The 27,083-nt window shown below is 54.8% G+C and overlaps 14 protein-coding genes across 14 annotated transcripts; 7 read left to right on the plus strand and 7 right to left on the minus strand.

The window, feature by feature from the left end:
* Positions 1 to 496: 496 nt before the first annotated feature.
* On the minus strand, positions 497 to 1,980 carry M421DRAFT_419711 (uncharacterized protein). The gene has a single exon (XM_033592221.1). The coding sequence runs from the start codon at positions 1,635 to 1,637 to the stop codon at positions 663 to 665; it is 975 nt and encodes a 324-aa protein (XP_033449441.1). The 5' UTR covers positions 1,638 to 1,980; the 3' UTR covers positions 497 to 662.
* Positions 1,973 to 2,410, plus strand: M421DRAFT_4364 (dabb-domain-containing protein; the record flags this gene model as incomplete). The annotated part of the gene is made up of 3 exons (XM_033594638.1): positions 1,973 to 2,038; positions 2,094 to 2,204; positions 2,255 to 2,410. 3 exons carry the CDS (start codon positions 1,973 to 1,975, stop codon positions 2,408 to 2,410), a joined length of 333 nt encoding a protein of 110 aa, XP_033449442.1.
* Positions 2,095 to 3,410, minus strand: M421DRAFT_419712 (uncharacterized protein). The gene is made up of 3 exons (XM_033592222.1): positions 2,632 to 3,410; positions 2,253 to 2,581; positions 2,095 to 2,202 (listed from the first exon to the last, which is right to left on the minus strand). The coding sequence occupies exons 1-2, from the start codon at positions 3,332 to 3,334 to the stop codon at positions 2,541 to 2,543; spliced, it is 744 nt and encodes a 247-aa protein (XP_033449443.1). The 5' UTR covers positions 3,335 to 3,410; the 3' UTR covers positions 2,095 to 2,202; positions 2,253 to 2,540.
* A 634-nt stretch (positions 3,411 to 4,044) lies between these two features.
* Positions 4,045 to 4,394, minus strand: M421DRAFT_419714 (uncharacterized protein). The gene has a single exon (XM_033592223.1). It carries the CDS (start codon positions 4,362 to 4,364, stop codon positions 4,098 to 4,100), a length of 267 nt encoding a protein of 88 aa, XP_033449444.1. The 5' UTR covers positions 4,365 to 4,394; the 3' UTR covers positions 4,045 to 4,097.
* Positions 4,395 to 4,864: 470 nt separating this feature from the next.
* On the plus strand, positions 4,865 to 7,138 carry M421DRAFT_419715 (uncharacterized protein). Its single transcript, XM_033592224.1, has 2 exons — positions 4,865 to 5,313; positions 5,366 to 7,138. The coding sequence occupies exons 1-2, from the start codon at positions 5,267 to 5,269 to the stop codon at positions 6,774 to 6,776; spliced, it is 1,458 nt and encodes a 485-aa protein (XP_033449445.1). The 5' UTR covers positions 4,865 to 5,266; the 3' UTR covers positions 6,777 to 7,138.
* A 250-nt stretch (positions 7,139 to 7,388) lies between these two features.
* On the plus strand, positions 7,389 to 8,909 carry M421DRAFT_4368 (uncharacterized protein; the record flags this gene model as incomplete). The annotated part of the gene is made up of 1 exon (XM_033594639.1): positions 7,389 to 8,909. The coding sequence occupies one exon, from the start codon at positions 7,389 to 7,391 to the stop codon at positions 8,907 to 8,909; it is 1,521 nt and encodes a 506-aa protein (XP_033449446.1).
* Positions 8,910 to 9,059: 150 nt separating this feature from the next.
* M421DRAFT_134392 (uncharacterized protein) lies at positions 9,060 to 10,074 on the plus strand. The gene has a single exon (XM_033587404.1). It carries the CDS (start codon positions 9,210 to 9,212, stop codon positions 9,936 to 9,938), a length of 729 nt encoding a protein of 242 aa, XP_033449447.1. The 5' UTR covers positions 9,060 to 9,209; the 3' UTR covers positions 9,939 to 10,074.
* On the minus strand, positions 10,048 to 11,648 carry M421DRAFT_419716 (NAD(P)-binding protein). Its single transcript, XM_033592225.1, has 5 exons — positions 11,145 to 11,648; positions 10,972 to 11,055; positions 10,907 to 10,920; positions 10,275 to 10,689; positions 10,048 to 10,226 (listed from the first exon to the last, which is right to left on the minus strand). The coding sequence occupies exons 1-5, from the start codon at positions 11,385 to 11,387 to the stop codon at positions 10,212 to 10,214; spliced, it is 771 nt and encodes a 256-aa protein (XP_033449448.1). The 5' UTR covers positions 11,388 to 11,648; the 3' UTR covers positions 10,048 to 10,211.
* A 550-nt stretch (positions 11,649 to 12,198) lies between these two features.
* M421DRAFT_419719 (cytochrome c) lies at positions 12,199 to 13,189 on the plus strand. The gene is made up of 2 exons (XM_033592226.1): positions 12,199 to 12,341; positions 12,610 to 13,189. Exons 1-2 carry the CDS (start codon positions 12,326 to 12,328, stop codon positions 12,918 to 12,920), a joined length of 327 nt encoding a protein of 108 aa, XP_033449449.1. The 5' UTR covers positions 12,199 to 12,325; the 3' UTR covers positions 12,921 to 13,189.
* A 1,600-nt stretch (positions 13,190 to 14,789) lies between these two features.
* On the plus strand, positions 14,790 to 16,307 carry M421DRAFT_91707 (alpha-ketoacid dehydrogenase kinase; the record flags this gene model as incomplete). Its single annotated transcript, XM_033597970.1, has 5 exons — positions 14,790 to 14,831; positions 14,881 to 14,905; positions 14,956 to 15,152; positions 15,201 to 16,186; positions 16,244 to 16,307. 5 exons carry the CDS (start codon positions 14,790 to 14,792, stop codon positions 16,305 to 16,307), a joined length of 1,314 nt encoding a protein of 437 aa, XP_033449450.1.
* A 564-nt stretch (positions 16,308 to 16,871) lies between these two features.
* Positions 16,872 to 17,426, minus strand: M421DRAFT_4372 (uncharacterized protein; the record flags this gene model as incomplete). Its single annotated transcript, XM_033594640.1, has 1 exon — positions 16,872 to 17,426. One exon carries the CDS (start codon positions 17,424 to 17,426, stop codon positions 16,872 to 16,874), a length of 555 nt encoding a protein of 184 aa, XP_033449451.1.
* A 398-nt stretch (positions 17,427 to 17,824) lies between these two features.
* On the minus strand, positions 17,825 to 19,307 carry M421DRAFT_61184 (6-phosphofructo-2-kinase/fructose-2,6-biphosphatase 2; the record flags this gene model as incomplete). The annotated part of the gene is made up of 3 exons (XM_033595856.1): positions 17,825 to 18,448; positions 18,497 to 19,083; positions 19,136 to 19,307. The coding sequence occupies 3 exons, from the start codon at positions 19,305 to 19,307 to the stop codon at positions 17,825 to 17,827; spliced, it is 1,383 nt and encodes a 460-aa protein (XP_033449452.1).
* Positions 19,308 to 20,454: 1,147 nt separating this feature from the next.
* Positions 20,455 to 24,510, minus strand: M421DRAFT_419724 (Rxt3-domain-containing protein). Its single transcript, XM_033592227.1, has 4 exons — positions 24,021 to 24,510; positions 23,334 to 23,480; positions 21,644 to 23,252; positions 20,455 to 21,594 (listed from the first exon to the last, which is right to left on the minus strand). The coding sequence occupies exons 1-4, from the start codon at positions 24,346 to 24,348 to the stop codon at positions 20,670 to 20,672; spliced, it is 3,009 nt and encodes a 1,002-aa protein (XP_033449453.1). The 5' UTR covers positions 24,349 to 24,510; the 3' UTR covers positions 20,455 to 20,669.
* A 479-nt stretch (positions 24,511 to 24,989) lies between these two features.
* Positions 24,990 to 26,871, plus strand: M421DRAFT_419726 (batten's disease protein Cln3). The gene is made up of 3 exons (XM_033592228.1): positions 24,990 to 25,227; positions 25,370 to 26,108; positions 26,154 to 26,871. The coding sequence occupies exons 1-3, from the start codon at positions 25,113 to 25,115 to the stop codon at positions 26,659 to 26,661; spliced, it is 1,362 nt and encodes a 453-aa protein (XP_033449454.1). The 5' UTR covers positions 24,990 to 25,112; the 3' UTR covers positions 26,662 to 26,871.
* The last annotated feature ends 212 nt before the right edge of the window (positions 26,872 to 27,083 follow it).

Below are 27,083 nucleotides of genomic sequence, written 5' to 3' on the forward strand. Positions count from 1 at the left end.
CTTCGCTCGCACGCCCACCCAACCACACGCTCGCACCCCTGGCCGTGTCAAGTTTCCCGTCGCCTTTCACCGGCCCACTGGCCCCGTGATGGCCGTGTGTCTTCTAGACCATGCCATCTGACACACTGCTACAAGCGCAAACTTGTTGCAAACTTATTGTTGCGTTTTCAGTGGAGCCGGCCTTGCGGTTTGTACGTAAACCTGGCGTTAGAATTATGGGATGCTGCCTTTGGAGGTATAGAGGGTGCCTTTGGAGGTAAAGGGGGAAATTTTTGCTGTCTCGTCGTCAAACACACGGTGCGCATTGCGTGAGGTTGTTGAGTGTGGATCGTGAGATTAGACGCGCATCGTGAGACCGCGCCTTTCGGGTTGAAAATTTGGTCACGACACGGTTTTGCCGTTGTATCGTGATTTTCTTCCGGTACTGCGGCTTCCCCGGATTGCTGTCGTAGCTTCGTTCTGCTTGCTTCGAGTCTTGTATTTTACTGCTCATCATCACAATGCCTTCTAAGTCGTCAATTGCCTGCGATGCAAACCTATTCCTGCATTGTTCGCCTCTGCTCAACTACATGCTAGTCGTAGTTTGTACATTGCCACTCCTATGAGCGTATCCTCTACGAAGCTATGATCGCCGCATTGTCTCTGTTCTCTCAAGTATATTCCTAGGCACTCCATCTCATGAATCCAAAAACCGCATTGATGAGCACTCCCATCACCACGGCCAACTGCCTCCTCCTTGACCACACCCCATCCTCTCTGAAACCCCATATCAGCGCGCCCAGCGGCCAGAAGAACCCCGTCATGTACCCCCACAGCATATCATCCAGACCTCCCTCCTCCACGGCAAACCCCGCACCCCATCCCGCATCCGCTTCCCCAGTCAAAGCTGGTGATGGATCCGTGGCTGTGCTGTCCAGCCATCTATCTTCAAGGACGCGCATCTCAGCAGATGAGGGCATGGTGTCGGGTGTATGTGTAAAGGATAGGTTGGTCTGGAAGTGCGAGCGCAGACTTGCTACCTCTTGCGCTGTGAAGCCAGAGGTGAGGAGGCGGTCGAAACCCTGTGGCGCAGGGGTCGTAGTGGAGGAGCCCCGTCGTTGGTTGGCATTGCTGCTACTGCTCTGCGTACCACTGCTCGAGCGGCGATGGATACCTGAGCCCCGTGATGCTTCGTACTGCGTCTTGAGCGATGTCTCTGTGTTTTGCGCCAAAGTGGCCTCGCTGGCCAACTCAGCCACGGTGAGCGCATCACCTAGCGAGCAGTGTATATAGTACTTTTTCGCTTCTGATGGTGCAGTCGCGCCGTACTCCACAGCTGGCGCATCTTGTACCGGCTGCTTCCCCTTACTCTTGCTGCCAGGTCCATCATCTTTATCTGCGCCAGCACGCTGCGGCGGAGGAGGTAGTCGCAGCGATGTCGATAACGGTGCAGTATCTGTGAGGACCTTGCCAGCGTAGATGAGGCGTAGACGCGCTGAGGCCTGATCAGGCGGCAGGTGCGCTCGAATAAGCTGCTTGAGTGAAAGTGTCGGCGTAAGCCGCGGCAAAGGTATGGAGAGTGAGAGGTCTGGTATCGAAGCCGAGAATCGTATAATCAGGTAGACTATCTGCTCTGGGAGTAGCGGTACGGTCGCCATGTTGGAGCCCGCAGGGGTTGATTGCGTGCTATGCTGGAGTCAGATGCAGCGTGGTGGCTGAGCTGCTTATCGAGTGTGTCGAATGTGTAAGCACGCATGGTTGATGTAAGGAGCAGTGCGCGCTATGGCTTCCTGGAAGTCATGGTGGAGAGTTCGGTGATCTGATGAGCTGCCACGGCCCACGCGGTAGCACGCGGCAGGGCTGCGGAGCTCGGAAGTTGACTGAGGTCATAGCTTGTTGAGCATCATGTACCCCGTCTCTGGCGCATCATGCTGTAACGTCACTGCTGCTCGAAGATTGATCACTTTCCTTGGATGCCCTTCAGCTAATCGCTATGACCATCGTACATGTCGTTCTCTTTGAGTGGAAGCCTTCTGCGAGCCATGCTCAAGTGGAAGAGGTGGGTGTATTGCCCCACCACAATGTCTACACGCGTGCTGACCTTGCTATTCTAGGCGTGCAGTCGTATGCTTGCATTGAAAGATGAGTGCTTGAGCGCAAGCTCTCAGAAGCCGTACATCAAGTCATTCTCTGGTGGGAGAAACAACAGTCCTGAAGGCCATGCGGTATGTCATTTGTCTGTCGAATGAACGTCAACTCTGATACTTACTCACAGGGTGCTTTTACACATGGCTTTGTAGTAGAGTTTGAGAGCGCAGATGACCGAGACTACTACGTGAGCGAAGATCCTGCGCATCAGGATTTCGTCAAGTTAACTGGACCACATATCGAGAATGTGAAAGTACTTGACTACGAGCCGGGGAAGCTGTAGTCTGTGGTTGCATATGTACTGTCTAGTGCAGTCTATAGAAATAGGCCCGTGCCTGCTCAGTTCAACGCCGTACGCAATGCTTTGTCATGCCACCCAATGCTGAATACTGTACATAACGAAAAGAGGGGTATCATGATACACTGAAAGACTCGCCACAGCCACATTGCTCAGCTATAGAATGTTAGCTTTTTCCAAACCAGGTATTCATGGCAAATACTTACTTATGTTTGGGTTTTTGAAGATGAATCGCTGGTTCAGCTTGTCATCTAGCCAATCCATTTCGCTACCAATGATGTTCAACAACGCCTTATTGTCGATCAAGACCTTGACGCCATCCTGCTCGACCACTTCGTCCAGCTTTGAAGGCTTGTCTGTGTACTCCAGGTGATATGCCAGACCGGAACAGCCTTTCGCCCTTGTTCCAATTCGAATGAGCTTTGGCTCTGGCTGATCCAGAAGGTCGCGTAGGTGTTCAACAGCGGACTGCGAGATCTTGATGGTCGCCTTCCTGGGTCCGAAGTTGTATCTCCTGGGCCGAGCTGACTTGATCGGCGCAGCTCGTGTGTTTTGCGCTTCACTCTCCGGAAAAATTACACTTGCTTTCTCCTGCTGTGATGCTTGGCTCTGCTGCTGTGGAGCTAGACGCGATGGCGTCCAAGATTTTACCTCGGATGCGTCGCCCGCTATCGAAGTGTCCGGAACACCAAAGTTCCGTGGAGGTGGTGGTGGAGGCTGGAGTGTCGAAGGTTGATAGGCAGTCGCCGTTTGCATCTGCCGCTTAGACGACTGACGGTGTGTTGTCGATGTTGAGAGGGCTCGTGAGCAATGTGGGCATGGGCGGGGAGCGAAAGATGATGCGGCGAGCCGAGTCGAGGCGAACGCGGATGATCGCGCCAGTGCGCGAGTTGTGCATGGGAATGACATGGTTGCAGAGTAAGACCCTGGAGGGTTCTGCAACTGGATTCGATACGGATAGGTCTGTGTTGATGTAGGGAGGATGGATACAGCGACACGGCGAACAAACATCGGTCGCCTTCGTCATATAGGCAGGGCGGCAAGTACCGGCACATTGGCACAATTACCAAGCACTGGTCTGTGATTGGCCGGCAGTGTTCAAGGAGTGCATTGCTATTTCTGGTCATGGAATTCTGAAACTACTTATTCTCCTTTTGCTTGTGTATGTAATCACTATGGATATTTAGATCTCGAAAGCATCGTGCCGGTAGTCGTTGCCCATTCAACCTGCTTGATTGTGGAGACTGAGCCAACGTTGCAGCTGTAGCGCTCGAGCTCGAGGACATGCTTCTTGATTAGTCGTTCTCAGCTCGTGTTCCTCCTGGACCCATCAACGCTGGATTCTGGGGACAAACAAAAGCTCAGCTGAGGCTCTTTGCGCCAGACTGCTCGGTGTGCCGATCAGTGCTTCAGCAGCTTATCCAGCAGCGCTTGATCCCCAGAGATTCCCCAGACACAACATGTTGACGCAACCCTACTCATACTAGACAGGCACGACGTCGCATGTGTTGCTTCAGACTTCTTCTCTCTGTCAATACTGTCCTGTACTACACTCTTCCACTTATTGGTCGAGCCTTGAACAGCAGCGGTAGCTGAGTTATTGGCCGCGGCTATGCCCACATGCGCTTGTGCAAAGATTTTTAGTCGTCCGTAAAGCGACTTCATCAAGGTTTTACAGCCTGTCTGCTAAAGGTATGGTGATCTTCGTCATTCGATTGCCGGATGTATCGACGGTCGGTATGATGTCTTCCTCAGGCAGGAAGCTTTCAGGAGCGCTGTCCTTAACGACGATCTGATTCCTCGGCCTTGACTTCCACACGGGCCTGCTGCTGTTCTCTGCACGACCAACACCCATCTGCCTCCACTTCTTTGGTGGCTTGATACCCATTTCCACCAGGTTTGACCAGATCCTCTCGCCTCTCTTATCCCATCTGCGCATTCTTTCCTCATGCTCCTCGTCGCTCGGTCGCCACTTGCTCTTCAGTATGCGCCTGATGGCCTCAGACGACACTTTGAAATGTTCGGCGAGTACGGGTGTCGTGAATTTATCGGGCTGTGTTTGATGTAAATGCCGTATGCCTTCCATTGTGTCTGGCGACAGCTTTTTGCGCGGATCCCAGGCTTCTCCATTAAGCTTTCTCTTCATTGCCTCCTTCTCAGCTTGCCACACTGGACGAGTGGCGCGCCCTTTTGTCCATTCTGCTGTGGTTTCATCGAATGTAGTGGTTGCAACGGCTTTCGGCGATCTAGTGGGAATATCGCGCGATCTCTGCGGCGGGCGAGCGCTGGGGAACGGATCTGATGATCGACGGTGTTTGTAGGGTTTGTCATGCAGTTGCCGTATGCTGAATAACGGCCTAGCGCCTGTAAAGGATAGGGAGAACAGACCGAGCGTCCTTCGCGTGCAAGAGTGGCAGTTCATGGTTGATACTGTTGTTTAGCTTACAGCGGCCAATCCATCTCGAAGTTTAGAATCTGCGCACGGACTCGACCTTTTGGCTAAGGCCAACCAATCGGTGACTTAGTCGTCTTCGCCGCAACGGCGCTGCAGCACCCTGAGTGGTGACGCAACACACTTAGCACTAAGACTTTGAAGTCAACTGCCACCGCGGAAGCAGCTTTCCCAGGATCCGATCCGTTGCCAAAAAGTGCCATGTGCTCAGATCTGTAGTCGAAAGCGGCAGAAGATGGACGCCAACGCGCTAACCGCCTCGGTTTCACATGACGGCACCATGGATGCCAAAGACGCAAAGCCACCGACTGTTTACTTTCTTCACACTGACGTTGCTTCTGTAAAATCGGCTACTCTGCTCTATTCTACCGAGTAACTAAGTCACAAGTATGACTTGGCCAAATCCATTTCATGGGCGCACTGAGAACACTAGGAGGCATGTACCAAATAAGAAGACTACGATAAGGCGTTCAGCTGACATGTGAAAGGTCGTGGGCCTATAAATTCGAGTGGACGGAAGATCACCTCACACCCGAGCAGGCTGAGCCGCTGAAGCACTCCTACGATGTTCTTGCGGAAGAGTGTTTGCAGAGGCTCAACGCGATTTCGCCACCACAGAACGGAGCCCTACCAAGGAACAGCGACACAAAGTCGGCTCCTATTCGTACCGAAGGAACAGAGGAAGAAAAAGGAGAGGTCTACCCGGTACCAAAGCGAGATCTGTACGAACTGCTCAAGGAACACCATGCTTCAGATGCCAAACTTGATGAGCTGTGGCAACAGATCAACACTGTGCCTGAGTGGGTAGATTGGGACCAGATCGAAAGAGGTCAGGACGTGTTCTACCGATATGGGGGGCCAGCACTAACCGGCCTTACCTTTCAATCTCTGCTTGGTGGCATGGGTGCAGCGCGAGTTGTCGAGACTTTGGCCAGAACCGGAGGATTCAACACTAAGGTAGCAAGAAGACGACTGTTCGAAACCACTCAGCACATTCTGCAGTGTACTAGGTCTCTTGAAGGGATCAAACCAGGTGGTGAAGGGCACGCTTCTTCGGTCAGAGTCCGTCTGCTACATGCAGCCGTGCGTCAACGAATTCTGAAGCTCACAGAAACAAAGTCAAGTTATTACAACGTTAAGGAGTGGGGGATACCAGTCAACGACCTCGACCAGATCGCGACAATTGGAACATTCTCATCATCCCTTATCTGGCTCAGCTTTCCGCGTCAGGGCATCTTCCTCAGCAATCAGGAGATTGAGGACTACCTAGCTCTGTGGCGGTATATTGCATACATCCTCGGTACACCAGACGACTTCTTTACCACAACGCCGAAAGCGAAGGCTGTCATGGAATCGCTTTTCTACAACGAGGTGCATCCTTCAGAGATGTCAAAGACCATGGCCAACAACATCATTCTCTCCCTCAAGGAGACGCCACCGGCGTTCGTGTCTGCCGATATGCTGACTGTATCCGCGAGGTGGCTCAACGGAAATGAGCTGTCTGATGCTCTTGGCCTTAGACAGGTGTCTTTGTACTATTGGGCACTGATGGCCGGTCAATGCGTCTTCTTCGCAGTCTACTGTTACATGAACAAACTCGTCCCTGCCTGGGACAAAGACCATATTCGCCGGGCAAAGATTGTGTTCTGGGATGTCATTGTCAAGGCGAAATGGGGGCTAGCCAACGAAGAGACCACTTTCGACTTCAAGTATGTGCCTGAGTACGATACTTTGACGGAACTGGGCAAACATGAGGAGCGGAAGGTGACGAGATCTGCTATCGAGCAACGAAACCTGAGGACGTTTGCAATCTTTGCTGGTGCCACTTTGGTCGGCCTATGTGTTAGCACATACGCCACGGTAAAGGTGGCTTCTCGCATCTTGGGAGCCATTTGGTAATGCGTTGCATTGCGTGCTTTAGTTCTCTAGGTCATATTTGAGGCATAAGATCTACCTTCGTAATCTCCGACCAGCTACAGGCTGTGCAGAGTGACCTACAACCTGTGGGGTGCAGTTGTTGTTGCAATGTCCCAGTTTCAATATTTCAACACGGCGTAGATGCCATTTCCAGATGTTGTCACAACTTTAAAGGTCTTCACGTAGCCTGTCAAAGGCTGTCTTTGCTGATTAGAGTAGTTTGACACTTTGGCACTGTTCAGTCATGTATTCTTTCGATCATATCCCTTCAATTTTAGTCATTGCGCATCTTCACTTCCTCGCGAGTTTCTACTTTACGTGTTCAAAAAAACTCACCCACCCACCTGATGTCCATGCAATACAGCTTACTGTCGTAATCTTTCACCGAGAACGTTGCCTCGGCCTCACATCTAGAATTACACCGCCTCTGCCTGTCACTAGCCACGTGGGGCACCTGCCGTGACTATACTCTTCATCGCGACTCTCCTGCAAACTCTACTCCGCAATATACTGCAACACTCAACGGGTGACTCCTGCGACTTCCTACTTCCCTACCAACTACTCAATCGAACAAGACGAGGAACGACACAAACCATGGCTGATAAAGAGAGCCGCCAATGCCCCCACTTCAATATCAGCGACGGTGTCTGCGGGTGCCCCGAGTTCTGGCGGCCTGCGCAACTCTCGCAGCATGATCAGTCGTTCTCAACACTCCAAGATGCCTCGAGTGCATGCTACAGCAAGAGTGCGCCCAACCGCCAAGTCAGCTCAAGCGTCAATTCGATCCCACTACCTGATCGCAACAACATCCAGCAAGTGACGCCAGCGCCACCCGGTCCTCCAAAGGAGACTTGCTTCTTCTGGTACCATGGTTCTTGTCGACGCGGTGACGATTGCGAACGGCCCCATGAGGCTCACTCAACTTGGCCTATTCCACCGCCTCCAGGCTTCCGTCACTACCAGCCCTGCACACTCCCTTTGTGCCCACTACGATCGGATCTCGCATCTAGCGGCATGCCGCAGGAGTATCAGCGACGTCGCCGCACAATTGATGGCCAGATGGACGGCGCAGCGTTCAGTCGTGCAACAACAGCTGGTGAGAGCTCCAGCGACAGTGACAGCAACAGCAACACTGAAACTGACATGAGCGAGATTGTTAAAGACATGTACGCGACGTCAGCAGACAGAGATATCTTAGGCCCGTCCATACAAGACAGCAGTAGTTTTCAGGGCTCCGCGAATAAGGGATATGTGGAAGGCGCGACGTGGCCTGGTGAGGTGAACGCGGAAGATTTGGGAAGGAATGGCCCTGATGAATCTGATTACGCCGACCTGTCGCAACTGCTTTCCCCTTCGCTTCCGTCGACCCCACTTGTGAAAGAAGAGACCCTGTTGTCCATCAGCCATTCTGGTACACTGAGCAAACGTCGCCATCCACCCACAACAAAATCGCCGAGGAGCAAGAGCAAGCGCGTCAAGCTTGAGGAAGCCAGTGCAACAGAGCTTGACAAAGTGATCTCACTCTTCGAGCGCCCGAGGACGATGTCACAATGGGACATTAAACCACCGAGCTCAAGTCTGCATGGTCAAAATACTGAGCCTGCGGCTTCCTACCTTGCAGCTTTGCACGGCTTCCCGAAGCAGTCACTCCAGCCTGTGGCCAGCAACAATGGCTTTGCGAGCTTTGTATCGTCACCGTTTAATCCTCCGGAAGGACATTGTAGTATGGGTACGCTGCCACCAATCTGCTTCTTCTATTATCACAAGGGTCGCTATACGCCAAAAAACGGGCGAAAGAGTGATTACCTCCACGACAAGAGCACTCCCCAGCAGACCGTGAGCCTAACGCACGGCATCGATAACCATGACCCGTCATGCGCTCTGCCTCCATGTCCTGTACACTTGCGAAGGATTAGCCAAGTGAAGCAAGAGCAGGATGCTTTTATAGCCGGTACCCAAGACAAGAAGACATACCAGTTATCAACACCTCCTCGCATGGAAACGTCACCTTTCTTCGAAATATCTAATTCCTCGCCTCGCGATCCCACCATGTCCGTTCAGGGCAGGCCGCCAGGAGTAATGATAGGCCGACCATTACCACAGCTTACGGGGTAGGCAAGGGAGCGCTTCATTGAACAGAAAGATCGCATGGAGCATGCACAAGCCAACAGATGCATTGACTTGGAGCAGGCAGCCTCTGCTATTCAATCGATTCACCAGAGACAGAAAGGAAAACAGAGCAAGACCCAGAGGAGAAAGGCCAACAAGCGCAAGCGGGCACTTCTCAACGCAAGCAAACACTCGCAATTGCAGAGCAACAAGCGTGCCCTGGCGTAGCAAGGGCATACCGACATGCCAGATGCCTCAGCCACAATGCAGCCATTGCCCTTTTTGTGAGACTCTACTCCCGCACTCATGCCCCCAGGTGGCAATCAGAAGAAGGAAAAGCCGAGGCAACGTAATAAGAACAAGCTGCGGAATCAGCGTGCTGAGGGGATTCGGCTTGAGGAGACAACCGAGGATGAAAACACACCTAAGTCTACACGACAAGTAATTCTGCAATCGAATGCGTCGTGGTCTTTTCCGGGCATGATGTTCTTCCCACAAGGCTCACGCCGACCTTTGATCGACAACGACAGCCAGATAAGCACAGAAAGGGTTCTTAATACGGGTGACGTGATGGACCAGGTCGCTCGAAAATGGCGACAAGCTACAATGAGCCCTCAACCGGTGTCTGGTCGCAAACTTGTACCGCACGAGTATTCTCAAGAGGCCCTGGGTCTGTCGTCAGAAGAGAGGCGGACACAGATACGTGCAGAGCTGCCTGTGAGCCGTGAAGCGTGGACCCAGAAGCCAAGGACAGAACAAGTGGAGAAGGGGGTTGCGCGGGACGAAAGGGAACATCTGGTAGCAGGTATCAGTTCAACGGACCCTCTTTACCAGTACAATGCTGGCGACGATGGATCTGTTGAGAGACCCCGCCGTCAGAGGTACCGAGATCTGAAGAAGGGCTGTGATCGAATGTACCGAGCGAAGCCATACTTGCGTTGCAAATATGCAGGCATTGGCGCTGGATATTGTGTCGAGTGGCGTCCACACGACCGTAAAGACAGGCACTGTCAGAAGAACATCATCCGAGCCTAGACTCTGGTCGGCTACCAGCTCCCCGAGGGTGATCAGCGGCTCGACTGGGACACTGATCTCGTTAGACGTCTATTCGGCGAGATCGAGTACTAGTCTCTATATTCTAAGGTGTGTCCTGGTCACTGACGATGTTTAATCGACTTCTCGAGGCACACTAAGAGCTAAGATTTGAGGATTTCATCATTGGTGGCTTTGCATTCTAGAAGGAGCATCATCATAGTGGAGGTTTACCGAAGGTATGCAAATGATAGGAGATGTAATGCAAATGATGGGTCACCACGTGTACGGCTATGCGAGGTTAGTCACCATCTATCGTACTTGCTGTGTGAAACATACCTTGTTCTCGTACGTCCAAAACGTCCCACTATGCTGTATTCCTTTGCTCTTGATCACTTGTATCATCTTTGTGACACTTTCTTCCGGTGTAATAATCCCCTGCACTTCCCACGGCAAGTGGACATTTGCCATATCCGTGGCCACCTCTCCAGGGTGCATGCACAGCAGTATCGTGTCATCGTCTTTTCTCTTCAGCTCAGCGGCCATATGACGGACTGCCATATTTAAAGCGGCTTTTGAGGCGGCGTAGGCGGCGAAGCCGTCTTCCATCTCTCGAAAGAGCCCTGCTGAGCCGCTGTCAGAGGACATAAAGACTATCGTGCCGATTGGAATATTGGTTTGCAGCAGCTTTTGGGCGGTAATGACGGGGCCTATGGTGTTGGTGTGAAGGTGGAAGGCGAACTCATCAAATGATCTACAGGACTTGTCAGCTTTCAGACCGTCAGTGAGGTGCTCGTGGCTGCTTCAATGCTCGGCCGGTCGAGATACTTGGCAACGGCGTTGCAGACGAGGCCTCAGCTGAGCAGATACGACCATAGTGTTGGGGTGTGTACTATGTGGCTCGATAGCCAGCTGAGGCCCATGTGGATGCACGCTTTAAGCCAGAACTGGTATGGTGAAGGGATACGCACAGCTCAGTCGCTCTCTGAAGTAGTTAGTGCGGCTCGGTCGATATTACACTTTCCCCCATTCTTACGTTAGGATACCTCAGTACTCCAGCATTCAAGACTACATAGTCGATCTTCAAATTTGGTATCGTGGTGAGCGTCGTAACAAATCTCTACCTCCAGTCAGCGCACAGTCCGTGGAGACACGCAACAAAGCCCTTCAGCCTCAGAAATTAAGCTTTGTCAAGCGAAATGAACATACAACGATGCTCTCCTCAGACAAAACGTCACAAACTTCCATTCGACACCTTCCATGATCCCCGCCGGCCTGCCCCCACAAGGCTGAAGCATGTGCAGCAAACGGCTCTCGCACCGTAGCGATGATCCGCTCATTCTTTATCAAGAGTTGCCGGACGAACTCCAGCCCAATGCCTCTGCTGGCACCAATGATCAGCCATGTGGTGTAGTCTTCGTCGGCATATAATATGCTGGGGATCTGGTCCATTCGTGCTGCGCAGCGGGGTGCAGGATAACAATGAGGTCAGATATGGCACATTGACGTATGGCGGGCACCTGGACAACGCTCCAAAGAAGTTGACGAACGGTGCAGGGAGAGACACTGAAACGCCCTGGAACGCAATCACGACGACAGGGAAGGAGCAGGGTATCGGATAGTAGTAGACGTTGTAATGCGCACGCTCGCGTGGACGAGTTCCAGCGCTTGATCGTACATGGATATGCGAACCAACCTGGTACAGTGGCAGGGGTCTTTGCTGACTAGATACCAGAGGCTCGCTCGCGTGCAACCGCTACGGCTAGAGTCTGCTTGCGCAGGGCCAAACGGGCTGCCTGCAGACAAGTTCAAAGGCCGCAGGGCCCAGACAAGAACGATGGCTACACGTGATGACTGGAGCTCTTAACCACGCAGTGCATGCTGAAGAATGCGCTCATCGGCAGAGAAAGCGGTATCCCGCGGCAACGCAGCCACCTCGGAGACAGGCGGCGAGATATCCCGAAGGAAATCTTTGAAGAACATTGAGCTTCAAGATGGCAAAAGATATCCATATGATGAGCATGCAAATTCAAAATACTTGGAGATGAATTCTGCGATTCCTCTGTACTAGGCGATCGCTCTGCAGGATCGTAGACCGTATAATGGTCCCTCAGTAACGAAGACAAGATCATTCTGCGGCCAGCTCTCTATCCCCAACAGTGTCATCCAACGCGCCGTGATTGGCCGCAAGGCAAAGAGAGGCAGGCGCGACTAGGCCTGTGCTTTAAGTGACGTCTGTGCGCGCTCCTAGGAAACTGGCTGTGAAAAGCGCCTCAAATTTGCCAGCTCTTCCGTTTCTCCCACTCTTGCCATCAAGTTCATCTACAGCCCCAGCTTTCATTACCAAACCCTCACACTACCAACCTCTACCACCACCAACTTCATTCACAATGGGTTACGAGAAGGGTACGTTTGCACGCTCTCAGCGAAGTCGGACGTCATCGCAACTTTTCCCTCACGCCACACCTCTCGACGTCCATTGAATATGCGCATCGCAAATATCGTCAGCAATAAGCCGCCACCCTGGCAGTTGCTTAGACGAGCTTTGAGCATTTCATCAGGCGTGATCCGCGCAACGCAAGTTTTGCGATCAAGGGAAGACAGGCGGGAGGGTGCTCGGATGTGGCGGCGGCGACTTCACTTCAAAGAACTTCCATGCTAACAGCTCTTACAGGCGATGCTAAGAAGGGTGCCAACCTCTTCAAGACCCGCTGCGCGCAGTGCCACACCCTGAAGGAGGGTGAGGGTAACAAGATCGGTCCCATGCTCCACGGTCTCTTCGGCCGCAAGACTGGTCAGGTCGACGGTTACTCCTACACCGACGCCAACAAGCAGAAGGGCATTACCTGGGACGAGAACACCCTCTTCGAGTACCTCGAGAACCCCAAGAAGTACATTCCCGGCACCAAGATGGCCTTCGGTGGTCTCAAGAAGCCCAAGGACCGCAACGACCTCATCACCTTTCTCCAGGAGGAGACCAAATAAGCGCATCCAATCTTCCCACGGGACGCTTATCCCTCATCTACCGACCTGTCATGACCCTTCTATAATCCCTTTCGACCAAACCTTTGTCTTCCGATTGTACCAACACCCACGATAGACGTACGATTGCGGCGATGAAGCGCGCCTCCGGCGCCACACCGCTCTGTGTAGATTATGTTTGGAATATCATCTGGCGCCTTGAGATTTCTGGTGCTGCATGTTCGGTTTGGAATTAGCGGCACGCTCGAAATAAACATTTTCTCCTCTTCAATCGTTCATCTGCCATTTATTCTCCTGTGAACGTGACTGTTCTGCATACCGTCTGCCACCGACTGGTCCGTGGCGCTGTGAGAGCTTGAGGCTGTGCCACATACCTTGGCTACGTGTCATAGATGCCGTTCCAGCTCCAGCGCTTCGAAAACGTGGGAATCTTGCGGCGCTGTGCTCGAGAGCCTCCTTTGCTGCCGCATATCCACCAATGAGAGCCGCGGTAAAATTTCTGACGCACATGCGCAGCGGAGGACCCACACAGGCGGTGGCCGGGCGTGCGGCTCCATGTGGATACGGGCCATCAGGCAATGATCCTGGTCTGCACTTGTGCATTCGTTCTTGAAGACGTTCAGCATACATCTTGGGACATAGCAACGATTCGTGTTCTGACCGAGAGTGCTTGGCCAAATCTGCTCAGCTTCGAAGAGCCCTCCGACCTGTTAGAAAGCCTCTGCCTTGGATTCTGCGAAGTGCCTTGTTGCTAGTGTGTTTTATGCTGGATCGAGCGCATTCTCGATGGACGAGAGTCTTTACAAAGTGCAATGAGCCAAGAGCCATGCAGTGTCGTCACAGTATTCTGGACGCACGATAGGCGCACTGGAGGCAATGCAGCCACATCAGCTCAGAATTGCTTGATCAGACAGTTTTGCTGCTCACACTCGCTCATCATCGACACTGACATCAACGATTGCAGGGCAGGGAATTGGAGCTCACTGTCTTGACCTCTGCAGTTCGTCTTATCAGTCGGAAGATTGCAGACCAAGCCAAGCTATTCACGGTCGCAGTGGCTGTTTCCAAACTAAAACCAATGCCGCATTCGTCAGGACGACTTTGTTGTTCGACCAATCCCACGGCTGGAGGCACTGCAAGTTGCATCGAGATTTACAACCCATTTTCTCAGGCGCCGTCAGAACAGTACATCGATTGCACGTTGATGGCAATCGATCATCGGATCCTCAAGTTGATGACCCACAACTGAGTATCCACGAGTATCCACCAATGGCGGACGACGGGTCTGGGCGGGGCTGGCCTCACGCGACCTCGGTGCTCTGGGAACTTGGAAAGTGACTCCCGAGTGCCGAGCGGAGGACTGGAGCTGTGAGAGCTGCTTGTGGCTGAAGCTTGCGATGCTTGGGAGTGTCACAGCAGGAGCTTGAGCGGCTGCACTGCGCGGGCGTCAGATCAATGCGTGGGCGGCGAAAGCAGAAAAGCAAACAGCACGTTTAATACGAGATTTCTGTCACCTACCCGTGCGGTTCAGGTGCGGCTGCTGTGCACGTGAAGGCTGGTTGTGGGGTGCATCAGTCTCCCGGCCAGCGTCCGAGTTGCGGTACTGGACCCATGGCGATATCCACCCACGGTCATTTGTCTCGTGCTCCGTCACAAACACGCATTCACGCCCTCTCGCTTTCAGGCAGGCATTGATACTCGCACTGCACCGCGTGCGCCATTATTACCTCGGCCCATCCTCCCAGCATCTTTCTGAGGTCATAGCGGGGCGTGCACTGATCGACGAGAACATCGACGACCAGCGTGAGCGCCGGCAGCACTTTTGGCGACACAACGACCGACGGGGCCCGGAAGGCCTACACAGCTGCCATCATGTCGTGGAAACGCTCGGAGAAGCTGATGGACACCATCAAGGTGGGTGTCGTCGCCAATGGAGGATGATTCCGAGCTAATGGCAGAGTAGCATTACAGCAACTTTCCAGCTACCGGTACGTCCCTGTGGATGTGTATGTAACCGTGTCGTCTGATGTCAGTCTAGGTGTCTCCCTCCGCCAGATGGTGCAGTTTGGCGAGAAGCCGTCGACCGGAACCCTCTTCCGCGCGTCACAGTTCCTCTCCGAAGAGCTGCCCATCCGGCTGGCACACCGCGTGCAGGAGCTCAGCGACCTCCCCGATGGGCTCAATGAGATGCCCTCGATCTGTAGAGTGCGCGACTGGTATGCGCAGTCGTTTGAGGTACGGCTGTCCGACGCGGCTGAGCGGCTTTGACTCACAATCACACAGGAGCTCGTCCAGCTGCCCCGACCGAACCTGCCCAGCGACGTCAAAGACAGACTCCTGAAGCCTGCCAAGCGCACATCGCCGCTGATTAAGGCGACGCAGAACCCCAGCATACAAAAGGGCCAGTACCGCTCGGCGCCCGAGAATGGCAACGCCGTCGCCAACGCCAGGGAGCACAAGGGCGCGACCTCGAGCCGGAGATACTTTGCGGCAGCCGACGACGGCATGGACTGGCCGCCCGAGCTGAGCGCATACAACACCAAGTTCGCCGACACCCTGGAGAAGATCAAGAGGCGGCACGACAGCGTTGTCACAACCGTCGCGCAGGGCATCCTGGAGTGGAAGCGCAAGCGCCAGAGGATGCAGATCGACCACAACATCCAGGCCTTCCTCGACCGCTTCTACATGTCCCGCATCGGCATCCGCATGCTCATCGGCCAGCACATCGCTCTCACTGACCAGCGCTCGCGCTCTGACCCCAACTACGTCGGCATCATCTGCACCAAGACCAACGTGCGCGAACTTGCTCAGGAAGCCATCGAGAACGCGCGCTTTGTGTGCGAAGACCACTACGGCTTGTTCGACGCACCTAAGGTCCAGCTTGTCTGCAACAACGACATCAGCTTCATGTACGTGCCCGGCCACCTGTCGCACATGCTGTTCGAGACCCTGAAGAACTCGCTGCGCGCCGTCGTAGAGCGCCATGGCCAGGACAAAGAGGACTTCCCCGTCACGAAAGTCATCGTTGCCGAGGGCAAGGAGGACATCACCATCAAGATCTCTGACGAAGGAGGTGGCATTCCGCGATCTGCAATCCCGCTGGTCTGGACATACATGTACACGACCGTTGATCAGACACCGAGCCTCGATCCTGACTTTAACAAGAGCGACTTCAAAGCCCCAATGGCTGGCTTCGGTTACGGACTGCCCATATCGCGACTGTACGCGCGCTACTTTGGCGGCGATCTGAAACTGATCAGTATGGAAGGGTGAGTCCAGTCCTTCCTCGCTCTCCACTCCATCAACACGCACTGACACCGCAACAGCTACGGCACAGACGTCTACCTGCACCTCAACCGCCTCAGTTCCTCCTCCGAGCCCCTACAATAGCAACTACCCGTCACGAGGGACGGCGGCTGGGTCTCCAGCGAACTGATACGTTCTGGATCTGGGTCGCCGTCTCGAGGACTGGCGCGTAACGGGAAGGAAGCCAACAGCTTTCTGGCGCTCAAGGCTATGCGGCTCAAGCTCAGTGGCCAGGTCAGCCGCGAGGTCTCTGAGAGACGGCAGGTCGGCGATGCCGAGGAGATGTTCATGGAGAAGGGCGAGAAGCCCTGGTGGCGCAATGTAACGATGGAGGAGGGCGTTTGAATGTGTACGATGAAGGGCTGGGTCGGATTGGAAAGGGATAGGCTTGTTGTTCTGTACATAGCGTTGGAAAGTCTTGCTCGGCGAAGCAGCGACGATGGGCGGGCGTTAGCAGCGCAGTGTTTCGAATACAAGAAGCCATGAATTGCACACGCCGTCCTACTTAACATGCCTCGTCCCACAAGCCCTCATTTTGAGAAACCTATTCCATTGCGCCGGGGTATAATGCTGCCAAAATAATGCACTCCCTTTCTTTCTCCCAGACTGCCTCCTTCCCCGGACCAGACCTCGCTGTAAACAACCCTTCTACCCCATCACCCCACTCTCTCCAAACGCACCACTCGACGCCGCAGCACCGCCCCGCTTCCTCGGCGTCCCCCGCCTCCCATCCGCTTCCCGCACCCTGCCCTTCCCCTTGGGACTGCCAACCCCATCCTCCCTCCCCTTGACCTCCCACTCCTCCCGCCAAACCACAACATCCGGCCCCACCCCGAAAACAACGTTCTGGAATGCCCGTCGCGTCTGCGCGACGCTCTCGTTCCGCGCGGCCGCGTACCAGATCAACAGCTCCTGACTCTCTAGCACCGCTGCAGCGGCGTCGCGGCGCGCGCGTCCCGCGTAGCTCTCTGCCTCGCGCCGGTCCGCGAACGGCGCGCCGCGCGCCTGTGCGCTGCGCTGGGCGGGCGTGAAGGACGGGTGCTGCGCTTGGGTTTGGGGTTGTGTGGTGGAAAGCGTGGAGCTGGGGCGTGCGCGCGGAGGTGTGTTGGTTGCGGCTGGCGCGCCCGCGGCGTGCGAGGGGATGAGCGCGTTGGAGTCGTTGAGCACGGTGGAGAGGTACTGCGAATTGGATGTTGGAGGCATGGCTGGGGCGCTGCGCGGGCTGCTGGCTTAGCTTGTGCAGGGCGTGCGGATTTGCTCGGGCGCATAGGTGTGATGAGGTGAGCTTGGGGTCAGCTTGGGGAATGTCCGCGGGGGAGGCACGAGTTAGGAAGGCGGGACGCCGAAAGCTCGTATGACATGTGCGTGTCTTTTTACTCTGCAACAGCGTATACAGACAGTCCAGGATACGTGAGCAGAAGTGATTGCTTGGTATATGCTGTAGTAACAGAACGCTGGACTATGTCAGGCTATGCCGGTACCCCTGCGCCAGTCGTGCGCCTCATTCCGATCCGTCTCTATATCACCAATTGGTGCCGTCGATGCCTTTCCGACTCGCCTAGTCCGTCGTTGCGGTCACACAGTGCCTAAGGAGCGTCATTCTATGCGTGTCCCTCTGACTGCTGGTGCTCAGCCTTACTGCCCTTTCCCCTCCATGTGCTGACCGCGGGGATATCTGCTTTTAACCTCTCCTCTTGTGTCGAGTACGCCTTGGGCGTAAGTTTGATGAGCGTGTGGAGGGGGACCTCCATCCAGGGGCTCTGTTCTTGTGGCACGTTCATGAAGTATGCGTATATGCACCTCAGGATGGCCTGGTGTGTGACGATCAAGATGTTCTCGCTGCGCTCCAGCTCCATGATAATCGGCTCGAGGCGGATGACCACATCGCGGTATGACTCTCCGCCAAGATAGCGGTAGTTGTACTTGTCCTCGTCGCGCGACGCAAAGTCTTCGGGATATTTCTGCTCAATCTGAGCATAGGTGAGGCCGTCGCAGACACCGGAGTCGAGCTCGTCGAGAGCTTTCCACTCAAGCTTTTCGAAGGTAAGGAATCGCGCGGTCTGAATCGTTCGTTTTAATGTCGACGTCCAGACAGTCAACTTGCGACCATCACCCACAGACTGTGCTACGAGTCCGGGCAAAGCATGGGCGTATGCATCTCCACGTTCTGAAATGTTTGCGTCGCCGCCAATCTGGCCGGTCAGATTGAATTCCGACTCGCCGTGCTGTGACCATTAGCATCCTCAAATCCATGCTTGAACATTTCCACTTACTCGTGATAGCCAGATCGATCGCGGTTTGATGTGGAGGTTCATCAGATAGTAGACCACACGACTCTGCAAGTAGTCCTGGATCTGGTTGATGATGACTTGCTTGCCCACATCGATCAATTTTACGTATGTGAGGTCGCGCTCATCCTCGTCGATCGTCTGGTAGACCTTCTCGTAGTTTCGGATGCGGTTTCGGAAATCTGCAGCAGCCTCTTCGGGGTCCTGTCCTACGTAGTCCGGCGACGTGGTCTTGACTTCCAGGATGTTGCTCATAATCAGCTCCTCGTCGTCGCACTTCGATTCCACGAACAGCGTTTCGATGTTCTCAGCCTGGCAACGCTCTTGTATCCACCTGCGACGGCTCTTTGTGGAGTTTGTCGCATCCAGAATCGCAATCAGACCCCTGCCCTCCGCGAACCACTTGCACATGTCGTTCACAGCAGCCTCGGCGGCAGCTTTTCGCAGTCGTTCTCCTTCAGGGTTCGACTGGTCAAAGAACTCGGCGGAGGGGTTCGGTGTTGCGGTTCGTCGATACTGCCCCACATTGAAGGTTTTGGACTTGATAGACAGCCAATGCAGGTATCGAACAACTAGACAGTGTCAGTATGAGGCGAATGGAGAGCCGCGGGAAGCATGACGTACCTTTTTGTGCAATCAAACTCTTGCCTCTCGCAGGCAGTCCCACCATGACGACGCATATCCGCGTGTCTTCAGCCTGCACACCGGCACCGTTAGTTCTTCTGAGCGGTTTTACAAATTCGCCAGCAGGCACAGCGCGCATGTTTGGCGCATAATAGCCATTCGATCCAGTCATGATGTGCGTTGAGACCAGCTCCTTAAGTCGTCAAGAAAGGCAGAAAATAGCAGTATCTATGCCACACAGCGAATGCTAAGAAAGATGGTACAAGTCGGAATGTCGCCGGCGGGTTCCCGATGTGCGGCGTGAAATTGCGGTATTAACCCGGTTCGAAGGATGTGCCAGGGGAGGCGGTCAACAAGTGTCCGGGGTACAGCAAAGCTCGCAGGCGAAGGAAGGTTGAAGCGGAAGTTGTGTGGGTGCGGGTTGTATCGTTACAGAGTCGCAACTTCGGCTCGGCACTCGAGTAGCGAAAGGAGAGGAAGCTTGATGATGGACGACAGTTCCCCGCATTTAGAACGGCAGCCTTCTTCTTTTCACAAGCGTCCACCGTTCGGGTTGTGGCTCCGTACTAAAAGGCTCAGTGGAGCAGTCGCGACACGCGATTCTCATTCGATGACAAGCGTTGGCTCGCAGCGAGATGATCCACCTGGCCGGCACTGACAATGACAGATGCTGGTTGCAGTTCCCCGACCCGTGTTCGTGGATGCTGTATCCGATCTGGCGCAGCTAGGGAGCTCCAGCGGACCTTGTGCTTCGAATTTGTTCGTGTGCGCGTGCCGCTGCACCGCTCTCCAGTATGACGACACTTGTTTGAGGCTAGACTGCGGAACCACAATTCTAAGCCGCCGAAAGCCGGAACGTGTTGACTTCAACGTGTAGTGGAAGTCGTCCAGACTCGGCGAAAAGACCGCGAGAAATCATAAACGCTGCAGAGAAAAAAGAGCCAACTCACCGTCGAGATCGAATAGGTCCTAGCGTGACCCATTGTTGTTGAAGCACTGTTGCTGAGTGGCGCTGCTGCTTCGTTTGGCAATCCTGTGTTTGGTGGTGGGGTAGCTGTGAGTGTCAAGTCAAGACAAACGGAAAGTGGAAAGTTCCTCCGGACAAGGTGAAGGTCGTCCTACTCCTTGCGGCAGGGGATATTTGACAAGCTCAAGACTTGCTCTTCCCGCTCTCGGACGCGCCTGCTTGCTTCTAGGCCTTATCACGACACGGCGAAAAGCACAACACACCGCTATCTCTGATGCAATCGCCGTGACCATCACCGCCACGTGCGTGGAGCGTTTGTCCGCGGACCAGACACGTTTCTAACATTTCGATGTGAAGTCAAGTCAAACATTAGATTGCGCATATAGCTTCTACCGGATATCCATACATATGCAAGTCTTGAGCCAAAGCACCGGACTGTAAAACTACGGGTATATAGCAATGCTCAAACAGACGTCGTAATGATACAATCCTACAATGCTTGAAAGACGGACGCTATTCAATGCAATATATCCAAGCGGCCGTTGCAAAGTTGTGGAAAACGTTAAATCAGGCATGCAGTTTTGTCATGCCAGTCGCACGGTGAAGGTTATCTCCACCGTTCATAAGAGCAAGAAGCGTTGCGCTTGCGTCAAGCCTGCGCTTCAGCGCCGCTGCTGTTCGCTCTTGCCCGCGACTGCCGATGCCTTCCTCAACCCATCTGATCTTGTTGATCATGAAGCTCAAGCCGTCGTGACCTCTGCTTTGTCGACTCGAAATGCCATACTCAACAGATCCGGTATACTCCTGCAACTGTGGCAGTATAAGGATCTCGATCTGAAGATCCATGTCTGCGGGGGGTGTAACAGGAGCAGCAGGTATCTTGTTTAGGGTGTCTTCGGCGTCGCTTGGATCATTGGGCGCTGTAACGCGCGGGTCGAGCATGGTGACATCCACAGTATCATCCCACTCTCCGCGAATCCAGCCAGAGTGTATAGCAGCGGCGATGGGGTCTGAGTCGTCACGATAAACGCGAGCGCCCCATAGATGACGCTCCAAGACGATATGCTGCCTCTGTCGAGGTCGTAGATAGAATCGTGGCACCCTGATGGTGAAGGTGCAGTTGATAGGATTGACCTCAAATCGAGGCAGTCGGTTCGGCTTCGAAGCGTATCCAAATTGATCATCCAAAGACGAGTTCGGCCTGGGCAGATCGGCAGTGGCTTCGTACACCTGCGATCCAAGATGTCTGCGCGGGAGTTTGGCGGCTTCTTCAAGAATAGGTTGGACGTCATGGACCTTGGGAGGTGGCTTTGCAGTAAGGGGAGCTGCGCGGGGTTGGTGGTGGTGATGGTGGTGGTGAGATGTGCTTTGGATGTGATGGTGGTGGTGGACAGGCTGCGCTGGGCCACTCTGAGGTAGGCTCGATTGTTGTCCGTTTACAGCAGGGGCTGTTGAAACGGGATCCTCGTGGTGATGGTGGTGATGGTGATGACTACTACGTCAGTAAGAATATGAAAATGTTCGATAGGTGGTAAACTTACTGGTGATGAGCCGGGTGATGATGGTGGTGGCCAGCAGGATGAGCGTGCTTGTTGCGTTTAGCACCTCGTAAGCCTGTCGGCGTTCCTCGCCCATCATTGCTATCGTCATCAAAGACATTGCTTTCATCCTTGACCCTCTTTGGTTTCCTTCCCTGCTGCGAACTGATTCTTCTCATCATCTCGGCAGACTCTGGTCCGTCTTGCCCGATCATCTGGGGCAACGGGCTGCCACGCAACGGCGTAGTCGATCCTAATCCACCAAGACCAGAAAACATACGCCCAAATTCGCTCTTGATACCAGGGTCCTTGCCAGTCATGAAGGGTGGCGCCTGTGCACCCTGTACAGCCTGAGGCAAGGGAGATGCGCGACCTGTTCTCCTACTCTCTTCCAAGCCCAGACCAATGTGCGATTTAGAATGTTGCATTGGCTCTCCGTACATCGATCGTCCAGGATATGAGCTTCCACCCGAAGAGAAAGAGCGAATCAAGGGCTCTGTTTGATGGCGTTCCTTGGAATTAGGGTCTGATGTAGGTGGTGCGTGGTACTGCTCGACCACACGTTTATTCAACTGGTCTAAGCTTCGTCGTGGTGCCATCTCGCTGAGAGTTGGTGGACCGTAATGTGGAAGACCCGGGATGGGAGGTGGGTAGGTCCCATAGCTGCGATAGAGTGCAGACGGTTCCTCTCGACGAGGCCCCGCTGGTTCACGAGCAGATTCGCTAGCCATCGGTGGTTGCCAGAGAGAGCGCGAGAGCTCATTCGAGCCAGCGGTGGCGTGCTGTTCGCGAGGTGGGTCGAATGCGGAATGTGAAACAGGGTGTACGGTAACAGGGCGATTCCTGTCCGTCACTCCTTGACCGATCCCACGCAGTAGCTCTGCAGCATCAGGCCTCGACTGCTCTCCCAATGTTCGGCGTCGCTCCTCAGGCTGCCCGTAGGCACTACGTCGCCCTCCTAATGCATCGTGAATCGATGCTGCCCCTCGTCCGGTAGGACCAGCAGGGCCGTTAGGTTGGCTGTTTGGACGAGGTGGTACGCTTCCTGGGAGCGAGTGGGCGTCTCGAGCAAGAGGGTCGTTCGGCGAAGTCCCGAAGAGACGTTGTGACGGGAACCTTGAAGGCGTGTAGCCCTGATGGGAAGGTGGAAGGGATTGTCGACCTGGATTGGGTGAGCCATGGTTGCTGTACGGCCGACTCTGCGGTGAACTAGCGGAGAAGCCATGGCTCTCTGTTCTTGATGCATTGCTGCCATGCATCGACCTGTCAGGAGACGGTTGGCGACGAAACGGCGCGAAGTCTGAGCGTCCTCCCGATGGGAACGCGCGTCTCGGCGAGGGAGGCTGCATGCCTTGGTTGTTGGGTTGTAGCGGGTTTGTGGGAGGTGACGTCTGAGCGGCAGCACCTGCATCACCTCCACCGATGAGAGATGAAATGGACATGCTGCTGCCCGGCCTGTGCGCTTGACCGAGGCCAGGAAGCTCCCTGCTGGGACCGAAATTCGACGAGTAGGGGGGACGTTGCGGTTGCGATGGATAGTTCGGCTGCTGTGGAGGCGACGGCGGTGGTGGCATCTGGGGTCGTGCAAAGGATGGAGATTCGTGGGAGGACGCTGTTGGAAGTTCAGCATGAGACGAAGCATGGGGCGCAGAGGCGGGGACTTGAGCTACTTGTGAGACAAGTGGAGACGTACCGTTGAGCGAGCGTCTGCGCGCCGTGTCAAAGGCATAAGGCGACGGGCCGGACGGAGGGCCTGACGCGCTCATGGATGGCTGTGATGGAGGACCCGACTGAGGATGCACGCTGGGAGCTCCATAGGACAAGCTCCCGTGATTTCGCACTAAAGCACGATCAGCCCGCTAATTGCCGTAAGAGGTTAGAGGGTGCATAGGGCAGCTTTGGCGAGCCAACTGTGCGGAGGTGCCATGTTGAGATTCGCGCAGTACGCAACAGTCGCATTGTCGAAGAGGCTGCCCTGGTGGCTGATCGCTTGCATGGATAGGTTGATCGCTGCACGCTCGCCTCGGGAGATGACAGGACTGCCCAAAACAACACCAGCAGCAGCGCTCGACCAGCAGACGCGGCTCCGCAACAGGCGGTGAAGTGTGGAGAAAAGCAAAGTTCAAGCCACAGCTCAGATCCTGGGACGGTCCGCAGTCGACGTGTCCTGCCTGCAGCGTTCATGCAGGTGCGTTGTGCGCGACAAGTCCTTGCAGCAGTCTCTCCCTCGCGTCTCCGTGTCTCTGCGCAGCCCACCTAGCCATGCGAGCCGTGCCGGCGCCGTCTCAGACACAGTCCAGCGCCCCGGACGTGGGCGTCTCGACCGGTTCCAGACACAGCAACGTGCTACACGCTCTCGAAGAAATCATCCGGTGCGTACCTGTATTGCCCCAGCCATCGTTCCTTTCGCTGTGTGCTTGCGACGCGCCCTCTGGAGCTCCATGGCTGCGCTGCCGCACGTGATTCGACGTCTGTGGGAAGAAGGGATCGCGCCGAGGCGCTGCGTACGGGTCGTTCGAGGTCGAGAAGGGCACATGCAGCGGCTGCTGGCTGTGCTGAGCTGGCTGCGGCTGCGGCTGCGGTGGTTGCGTCGAGGGAGGGTAGGCCGGGTACGCGTGGGCGGTCGTCGGCTGGTGGGTTGGATTATGGACCAGATGGCGGTCTGGCGGGCGGGTGGGCGGCGGTGCAGGCTGCTGGCGGGCGTCCATGGTGCTGCAAGCCAGTCTGGCTCATCGAGCACGCAAGCAGGCGAATGTCGAAGAGTGCAGGCGCAGACTTTAAGAGTGCAGCGCGGAGAGCAACAGGTGCGACAAGTGCAACAAGTGCAAAGTGCAAACTGTAAATTGCAACAAGTGCAAGCTCGAGTATGCTGTTGCAATGCAGAAGACGGTGAGCGCAGGAGCAGCAGCCACAGCGCACAGGATGCAAGAAAGAGAAAGCATCCCAGCGCGGGAAGGTGAGCCAGCAGCCGCGATCACACTAGCGATCCCTGTCCGCCTCCGCCCCGCAAAAGCCAGTAGGTAGGCCCAGTGCCTCTGATGGGAGACGACCCCATCGCGACGTGACGTCTACGTGATGGGCCTGCATGAGCGCGTAGCTCGACGCCCATCCCGCACCACTATTATTTGCAGGACTAGGAGGCATCCATGACGCCGACGCTGCGAGTGCTCGTGAGTCGTGTCTGCCATGTCCGTCTGTCCACGCACAAGCACAGACTGAACAAAAGAACAAACCGAACCGGGAACAGTCGCGCGCAGAACCCACCCCTGCACGTGGTGCCTGACACGGCCCACCGCTATTCTCCAGCGCCCGGCGCGCCGATCTGAGGCGTCGTGGCCGTCAACACCACCGAACGGCGACGGCCCGCCTTGCCTACCATCACATGCTTTCTGTCTCGCTGTGCACGTGCGCCCACGCCCAGCTCCAACCAAAGGCCGTTGTGTGATGTTGATGCGCTCTGTGACCTGACTCCATGCCTCTCCCCATGCCGGGCTCTCCAGCTGCCTCGTGGGCCGTCTACCACGCGCGACTGAAAGCTGTCTTCGCCGGCGCTGATCCCAGGGTGTGCGCAGCATTCTGGCTGTTCGGTGCGTACTGCTTGATTCCTTTTGCTCTGACTCCATGGAGCTCCTCGAGCTAGCTGTTTGTCAAGCTGCAATCCAGCGTCGTGTGCTTCAAGTGACGGGAAGCTGTGCAGCACCATGTTATCACTTTCACTAACAACGCCAGGCCTCATCAACAACGTCCTCTACGTTATCATCCTGTCTGCCGCCCTTGACCTCGTCGGCGCCAATGTCCCCAAAGGCGTGGTCCTCCTCTGCGACGTGATACCATCTTTCCTGACGAAGCTCTGCGCGCCATACTTCATACACAAAATACCCTACAACGTGCGAATATGGATCTTCGTCGCCGTGTCAGCAAGTGGCATGCTCATCATCGCCCTCACCCCGGCGCTGCAGGATTCGAGATCGATTGCAATCAAGATGTGTGGTGTGATGCTCGCAAGCCTGAGCAGTGGAGGTGGTGAGCTCAGCTTCCTGGGGCTGACACACTACTACGGCCATTTTGCTCTTGCAGCTTGGGGCTCTGGCACAGGCGGTGCAGGTCTGATTGGAGCGGGAGCTTACGCCCTAGCAACCAACACACTGCACATCCCCCCTCGCACGAGCTTGCTGTTCTTCTCGTTTCTGCCTCTGATCATGCTAGCAAGCTTCTACTTCGTACTTCCCCTGGGTCCGCTGAAAGCTGGATCAAGCAAAACCCACGACTATGAGGTTATAGACAGTGATGATCAACAAGACCAAGAGGACATTTCAGAGAGCGAAAGGGAGCATGACGGACTGTTGTCCTCATCAATGCACTCAGCGTCTGGGCGGAGCTTCCCGTCTGCCAAAGACGACAGCGCTGTCGTCGCGCTTAGGGGTTTCAAGGCTAACTTGCAACGGGCTCGCGGGCTGTTCTTCCCATAGTACGTCCCTCATAGTCATGTCCTCCCCGTACTAACGACCTCCAGCATGCTGCCTCTCCTCCTTGTCTACATCGCCGAGTATACCATCAACCAGGGCGTAGCACCCACATTACTATTCCCACTCGAGAACTCTCCTTTTGACGAGTACCGCTCCTTCTACAGCACCTATGCCGTTATCTACCAAGTTGGAGTCTTCATATCACGATCATCGACACCTTTCATACGCGTCCACCACCTATACCTGCCGTCGTTCCTACAGGTCGCCAACCTCACTCTTCTCACTCTGCACGCCATGTTCGACTTCATCCCCACCTACTACATTGTTTGCGTCGTCATCTTCTGGGAAGGCCTGCTCGGAGGGTTGGTGTATGTGAGCACGTTTGCAGAGATCACAGATAATGTAAGGAAAGAGAACAGGGAGTTCAGTCTGGGGGCGACAAGCGTGAGCGATTCGGGTGGTATCTGTATCGCAGGGTTCTTAAGTATGGCCGTTGAGGTTGGATTGTGCAAGTGGCAGGTTGATCGTGGACGAAACTATTGCAAACTCACATAGTGGAGAGATGTTTTGAGAAGCAAACCAGTACGAAGGTCTCTGGTGATCATAGCCGTCGTGATCATGGACGAAGCTATTGCAGACTCACTTAGTGGAGAGATGTTTTGAGAAGCAACATTCTAGCTGATTTTACCGCAGCACCAGTACAAAGATCTCTGGTGACCATTACCGTCGATGCCATGCAATTTCAGCACGAAACATTCCGAAACCTTACTTCACCGGATCTTGATTCAACGCTGAGCCTGTATATTTTGACTGCACAGCATTATATGACAGTTTTGAGAGTTGCGCACCAGTATCGACTGTGCCAGTTCGCAAGCTCGGGCCATATTTGATCGGGTTAGCGCCATGCTGAGAGAGCAGAATCTCGACATTGCACCGCAACGCCCAAAGCCCTCCGAAGCTCGCCCATCCCGCAACCC

Source organism: Didymella exigua (genome assembly GCF_010094145.1).
Source record: "Didymella exigua CBS 183.55 unplaced genomic scaffold M421scaffold_11, whole genome shotgun sequence".
Lineage (NCBI taxonomy): Eukaryota > Fungi > Ascomycota > Dothideomycetes > Pleosporales > Didymellaceae > Didymella > Didymella exigua.